The 7500-nt window shown below is 50.2% G+C and overlaps 1 protein-coding gene across 1 annotated transcript in view; it reads left to right on the plus strand.

The window, feature by feature from the left end:
* kalrnb (kalirin RhoGEF kinase b) overlaps window positions 1–7500 on the plus strand; it is a gene marked incomplete at its 5' end in the record, with an annotated part of 37286 nt that overhangs the window by 850 nt on the left and 28936 nt on the right. Inside the window, 5 exons of the mRNA XM_083684783.1 lie at window positions 4359–4433; window positions 4821–4935; window positions 6083–6275; window positions 6464–6687; window positions 6796–7120. Coding sequence (XP_083540909.1) covers window positions 4359–4433; window positions 4821–4935; window positions 6083–6275; window positions 6464–6687; window positions 6796–7120 — 932 coding nt within the window. The remainder of the gene's footprint in view (window positions 1–4358; window positions 4434–4820; window positions 4936–6082; window positions 6276–6463; window positions 6688–6795; window positions 7121–7500) is intronic.

The raw sequence follows: 7500 nt of genomic DNA on the forward strand, positions 1-7500 counted from the left end.
AGCATTGCCTTGGTTCACCTTTCTTGGACTATTGTGGTCTATGTGGATCAGAGCTCCTCCCTGTTTGACTGTAGGCCTGTCTGTCTGTCTGTCTGTCTGTCTGTCTGTCTGTCTGTCTGTCTGTGTGTGTGTGTGTGTGTGTGTGTGTGTGAGAGAGAGAGAGAGAGAGAGAGAGAGAGAGAGAGAGAGAGAGAGGAAGAGAGAGAGGAAGAGAGAGAGGAAGAGAGAACGAGAGAAAGAAATTGGTGTGTGTGCCTGTGTGTTGCCTCTCATGATTGAAGTCCCACCCGGCTGCATCCCAATACTACAGTAGCCTCCTCTCCCCATTCCCCTCTTTCATCTGCACTGATTTCAGATCAGGTTAGGCAAAATGCTTATACCTAGTGCTTCATCAGTCCAGGTGAAAGATAGCAGACAACGAGAGGAAGCCAAGCCCTGTTGTAACTCTCACAGGATGGTGGTTGGTTACTAAAAAGAGGAGACTAGGAAGCCATGATTGTCAGGATGTAGACCAAGCCTTGTTCCAATTCTTAGTGTACAATGTACCTAGATCTGAGAAGACATGACAGTTGGAAAAAGGTAGAGATGTGTCTTCCTCTGATAACATCAGTACTCCTGATCAGAGACGCTCTGAAGGAAGGACACAAGGGAAGGAAGGATGCCAGGAAGGAAGCCATATGTGTTGGAGCTAGGGTCCAAGCATGCCATGATCTCTTTCTCCCCACAGAAATCTGCCGCATCCCAATCATGTCTTAAACGTCCCTTAAACCTCCTTACACTTGGCTTTTTTTTATAACTAAAATATTGGTATGCCAACTGGAAATGAACCGTCACCTGTCAAGGCAGTTTCACATGAGCGCAGATGAAGGAGAAGAGAAGACTTCAGACCAAGTGCTGGAGAGGGGTGGAGGGAGTTTCTAATGGGCACACCGTCCATGCCTGTGATCTGCTTCACAGCTGCTACTTGGGACCATTAGTGAAGAGTCCCCCCCCCCTCATTTCTCCCCTTCCTCTTAACTCTCCCTCCGCCCAGTCATCTTTCTCTCATCCCTCCGGAGGTTATCATTGGTTCCTGAGCTGCGAATATTCAAATGAGAGGCCGTCTAATACCCTGTTTATGCGCAGGATTAGCTTTCTCCCACCGAGAGAGAAGATAAAACCCTTCACATGGGAGGCTACAGCTCAGTCAACATCAGTAGGGACTCTGGTAGTCACACTGTATAATCATAGGATCTAACTGCTCATCAGGGGTGTGGGTTGTGTGTGGGTGAACCCCCCCCCCCCCCCCCCGACAAACTGGTCCAAAGAGTGAGACTAAAGCCGGTAACAGACTGCCTCATGCCAATGCTGACTCCCTCACTCCTCCATGACAGGGTGGCACCTGGAGGGAAGGCTGCCGCCATCTTGGGGACCTTCCAGGACACCTAAACCACGTTCGACATTTGCCTCTTGCTACGGCGGCAACACAACACTTTTTAACACTTCTGGAGTTTTCCAGAGAACATACGTGGCTTTGCCAGCGGTTGCCCTGTTGTGTCTGTAAGCAAGACTGGACCAGAGTCCACGGGCTCCTCAGAACCAGCGCTAATGACAACTGGTAATGTAGATGAACGGAGGCCACCCTGCCTCTCTCTGTAGACCCCACCTCTGTTCTGGTGTCAGCAAAAGAGGTTGCTAACTTGCTTTTGCCAGTCATTGATGCAGGTTATGGCTACTGCTGATATTGCCTATTGAGACAAGTGGGATCCACCCTAGTCTGGGATGTAGGTTTGTTAGGGGACTGAGACCTGGTGACAGTAGCACCAATACAGGGCCCAATGTAATTTGGTAATCAGATCAAAGTCACAACTGGTCACACAGCCCCTCTCTCGGTGCGACACGGTTCTGTCTTTTACTGTCAACGGTGCTGCTGCGTTTTCTCGATTTATGTCCAGTTGGCAAAGGGTGCTATGGGCGTTAGCAGCATTGCCTCGGTTCACCTTTCTTGGACTGTTGTGGTCTATGTGGATCAGAGCTCCTCTGTGTGTGTGTGTGTGTGTGTGTGTGTGTGTGTGTGTGTGTGTGTGTGTGTGTGTGAGTGAGTGTGGAGGAGAGAGAGGGAGAGAGAGAAGTGGTTTAGTGAGCCTGTCTGGCTATATGTCTGCTGGGTCTGGGGTTGAGGGTACATTTAGTGTTATGGTAATGCATGCTGTGTTTCCTATAAGCAGCTTAGCGCGCGTGTCTGTGTGTGGAAATGTGTGTTTGTGTGTGTGTGTGTGTGTGTGTGTGTATATGCATGTGTATGTGTATATGTATGTGTGTGTGTGTTTAATTCTCAGCCTCTCATGTCGTTTGCAACAGTAATCTGTCTCTGCCCTTTGGTGCTACACCGGGTGTCTGGCCTTGTGTGTGTGGGTGGGTGAGCATGTAGCCAATTACTCTTCTCATACACTGTTGTACACTTGTGATATGCCTGTGGGGGTACTCCCTCTGGCTGTGTGTGTGTGTGTGTGTGTGTGTGTGTGTGTGCGTGTGTGTGTGTGCGCGTGTGCATGTGTGTGTGTATGTATACATGTAATTTTCGTAAACTGTGTGTGCAGTAGGGCCAGACAAACTAAATGTCTGCAGCTGTCATTTTCAATTGGAAATAAAGGACACTGAAATGACAGGTACATTATTTACACGCACGCACGCACGCACGCACGCACGCACGCACGCACGCACGCACGCACGCACGCACGCACGCACGCACGCACGCACGCACACACGCACACACGCACACACTCACGTTATTGGAGGTAACCTGTAGCTTCCCCATGTCACTCAGGCAACAATAACGTCCCTCTCTGCATGTCACAGGGTTACCAAGACAACAGCCACTCTGTCCTCTCACCCTACTCAAACTGACCCTAAATGTGTGTGTGTGTGTGTGTGTGTGTGTGTGTGTGTGTATGTGTGTGCACACGTGTGCATGCATGTGTGTGTGTGTGTGTGTGTGTGTGTGTGTGTATGAGAGAGAGAGAGAGAGAGAGAGAGAAAGAGTGAAATTCAATCCCACACAGTTGTTCAGGTTAGGTGGTTAAAACAATGTCTGTCTAGTTGTAATCCAGATCTCAGTGCCCTTCGGCGACTCTCCGGCCCAGGGCGTTGGTTGATTCGGTGCCATATCCTTTATTTTCTTCTTCCTGACACTTGAAAATAGAATAGACCTCCAGGACGGAACATTCTGGTCTGGGAACAGGAGTCATGCAGTGCAGAGTTTCCTGTAGTTTCCTGCCCTCCGCTTCTCGTTCTGAATGTTATGATTTTCATTGTGCAACAATTGACTCCCTATTCCCCAGAGACTGCAAATTCCCTAGAATTTGCCCTAACCCTGACACCCCTAGAATTAGGGAATTTGCTCTAACCCTGACACTCCTAGAATTAGGGAATTTGCCCTAACCCTGACACCCATATCTAAGGATTGGGATATCATTTGATGATATCTATGACATCACATAAACCTATTGTACCGATTGGCTGTGGGAGCCGCTGCCATGTTGCTTACACCTATCCAGTTGCTCCAGATCAGCTAGCAGAGAGGAGCTCCCGGCGGGGTGAGGAGGTGAGGGCTGTTTTGGGGGCAGACATGTGACTAACACAGTGAGAGTAAATCTCAGTAGTGAGGTCAGCTACCCCCCCTGAGCTATACACTCTCCCCTCCATCCCTCTCTCCCTCCCTCCCTCCCTCCCTCCCTCTCTCCCCGACTCTTCCCTGAGGGGCCTCCCTCCACTTCTTTCCCCTCCACACACACAGACACACACGCATGCACACAGAACCCCCCCTCCCACACACAGACCCCTGGCCCAGTGCCCCAGCTGTTCAACCCAGGATTATGCACACCAGATTACACTAACAGGCCTAAACAGCAGATGTGTTTTGTCTGCACCCTACATTCAATCATAACAACATTAACACGGTAAACACACAACATACACACAACATACACACACACACACACACACACACACACACACACACACACACACACACACAATGAAATGAAAACCATAAACACAATACCAGTACACACACAAGTTATCTACAGTACAGTAGATTAACCAGAGCCTCTTCCCTCCGTCCCTCCCTCCCTTCCTCCCTCCCTCCCTCCCTCCCTCCCTCTCTCTCTCTTTTCCTTCCCCTTTCTCCCTTGGTCTCTCATACCTCGACCATCTCTTTTATGTGAGGCGAGGGATGCTGACATGGTTTTCTCTATGACAGAGACACAAAACACGACAGTTTCCAGTGAGGTTGATGTTTAACTATCTCTCCCTTCACACCCCCCCCTCCATTCTTTCCTCCCCTTTCCCTCTTTCTCTCTCTCTCTCTCTCTCTCTAGGAGGTGTGCGGGGGGAGGGGGTGAAAGCAGTGGATGTACTGACTGTTCTGAGGGAGAAAGTGGCGTTTGTGTCAGGTGAGTCCTACGGCCCTGTTCCATTCTGCTCCCTGCCCCCTGCTCCTGGGCCCTTTCCTCAGCCATATAGATTTGACCACTGCAGCCCTTTCATATCTCCGCATTTTGAAGGGTGTTAGGGGAGAGGGCTATGGTTAGGGGCTAGGTGACGTGAGCTAGGGACTAGTATGAAACTAGGCCAACTTGACTGAATAATACTGTCATAGAGACTACATCACACTGTTATTCAGGCTGTATGACAGTGTTTTTAAGGCTGTATGACAGTGTAATTAAGGCTGTATGACAGTGTTATTAAGCCAGTATGATAGCGCGATGCTGTCCACTGATGAATCCTTGTCATGATTGTCATTGTTGTATGGCATGTTGTGACTAATGTCACTGACCCAGGTGGGAGGGACAAAAGAGGTGGACCCATCCTAACCTTTCCCGCACGGACCAATCACGATCGAGTGAAACAGGAAGACCTGAGCAGGCTGGTCACCTACCTGTCCACCATACCCAGGTAACACTACCTACAGTATCTCCCCCTCTATCATTAACCTCTCTCTCCCTCTCTCTCTCTCTCTCTCTAGTGCTGACATGTCTCTCTCTCTCTCTCTAGTGCTGACATGTCTCTCTCTCTAGTGCTGACATGTCTCTCTCTCTCTCTCTAGTGATGACATGTCTCTCTCTCTCTCTCTCTCTCTAGTGCTGACATGTCTCTCTCTCTCTCTCTCTCTCTCTCTAGTGATGACATGTCTCTCTCTCTCTCTCTCTCTCTCTCTCTCTAGTGCTGACATGTTTCTCTCTCTCTCTCTCTCCCTCTCTAGTGATGACATGTCTCTCTCTCTCTCTCCCTCTCTAGTGATGACATGTCTCTCTCTCTCTCTCTAGTGATGACATGTCTCTCTCTCTCTCTCTCTCTCTCTCTAGTGCTGACATGTCTCTCTCTCTCTCTCTCTCCCTCTCTAGTGATGACATGTCTCTCTCTCTCTCTCTCTCTAGTGATGACATGTCTCTCTCTCTCTCTCTCTCTCTCTCTAGTGATGACATGTCTCTCTCTCTCTCTCTCTCTCTCTAGTGATGACATGTCTCTCTCTCTCTCTCTAGTGATGACATGTCTCTCTCTCTCTCTCTCTCTCTCTCTCTCTAGTGATGACATGTCTCTCTCTCTCTCTCTCTCGCTCTCTAGTGATGACATGTCTCTCTCTCTCTCTCTCTCTCTCTCTAGTGCTGACATGTCTCTCTCTCTCTCTCTCTCTCTCTCTCTCTCTAGTGATGACATGTCTCTCTCTCTCTCTCTCTAGTGATGACATGTCTCTCTCTCTCTCTCTCTCTCTCTCTCTAGTGATGACATGTCTCTCTCTCTCTCTCTCTCTCTAGTGATGACATGTCTCTCTCTCTCTCTCTCTCTCTCTCTCTAGTGATGACATGTCTCTCTCTCTCTCTCTCTCTCTCTCTAGTGCTGACATGTCTCTCTCTCTCTCTCTCTCTCTCTCTCTCTCTCTCTAGTGCTGACATGTCTCTCTCTCTCTCTCTCTCTCTCTCTAGTGATGACATGTCTCTCTCTCTCTCTCTCTCTCTAGTGATGACATGTCTCTCTCTCTCTCTCTCTCTCTAGTGATGACATGTCTCTCTCTCTCTCTCTCTCTCTCTCTGTCTCTCTCTAGTGATGACGTGCGTGCCCGGGGGTTCACAGTGGTAGTGGACATGCGTGGTTCTAAGTGGGAGAGCGTGAAGCCGTTGCTACGGACGCTGCAGGAAGGGTTTTCTGCCCACATCCACACGGCCCTCATCATTAAACCAGACACCTTCTGGCAGAAACACAAGACCAACCTGGGCAGTGCCAAACTCAGCTTTGAGGTGTGTGTGTGTGTGTGTGTGTGTGTGTGTGTATGTGTGTGTGTGTGTGTGTGTGTGTGTGTGTGTGTGTGTGTGTGTGTGCGCGTTTGTGTGCGTGTATGTGTGTGTGTGTGTGTGTGTGTGTGTGTGTATGTGTGTGTTGTATACAGTATATGTCTGACTGTACTGTCCCTCTCCACTCTCTCTAGACCAGTCTGGTGTCAGTTGAGGGCCTCTCCCGATTGGTAGATCCATCCCAGCTGACATCTGATCTGGGCGGGTCTCTGGAGTACGACCATGTGGAGTGGACAGAACTACGGCTGGGCCTGGAGGAGTTTACTGGGGCTGCAGGGCAGCTCCTAGCCCAGCTGGAGCAGCTGGAGGCTGGGCTGACCCGTGTAGGCGAGCCCCAGGGCGTGGATGAGGCCCGCAAGTAATATGGATGAATGATATGTGTGTCACTGCTGCAGTAGGGTTTGTGAATGTGTGTGTGTGTGTTCTTATGATGTGTGTGTGTGTGTGTCTAATCCTAACCCTACAGGCTCCTGGAGGAGCACGGCAGACTACGCGCCACCGTTGCCACGGCTCCCGTCGACGCCATTGACCGAGAGGGGCGGAGCTTGCTCCAGCGCATGCGCCTTGGCCCGGCCCACGGTGGCGATGCCCCCGGCGACACCCCCAGCAACCATGGTTATGGGAGCTGGTTGTCAGGCGGGGCGGATTTCCAGAGCGTAGCCCCGAAAGTGGCCGCCCTCCTGGAGAGACTGCAGACTGCGAGGACACACCTGCAGCAGAGCTGGGCCGAACGCAAGCTACACCTGGACCAGACCTTACAGCTCCACCTGTACGAACAGGACGCAGCCAAGGTCTGTGTGTGTGTGTGTGTTTGGGTGTATGAGGGAGAGAGTAATGACTCATATTTTCCATATGTATGGTCTGTCTTTGCAATATTTACATTTGTAATTCATGCCAAAAAAGCTTATTTAATTCAATTGAATTGAGAGGGGGGGTGGGGGGTGGGGGAGAGACACAGACAGGGACACAGAGAAACAGAGAAACAGAGAAACAGAGAGAGAGAGAGAGAGAGAGAGAGAAAGAGAGACAAAGAGAATGTTGTCTTCCTGCTGTGTTACAGTTTAGAGCCCAGTAGTAGAGGCCATCTGCTGTCTGCTTGAGCAGCAGTATCGACAGCAGGTGGGTTGGCATCCATCCCTCTCTACATCTCTCTCTCTTTCTGCATGTGTGT

The sequence above is a fragment of the Argentina silus genome, assembly GCF_951799395.1.
Source record: "Argentina silus genome assembly, chromosome: 14".
Taxonomy (NCBI): domain Eukaryota; kingdom Metazoa; phylum Chordata; class Actinopteri; order Argentiniformes; family Argentinidae; genus Argentina; species Argentina silus.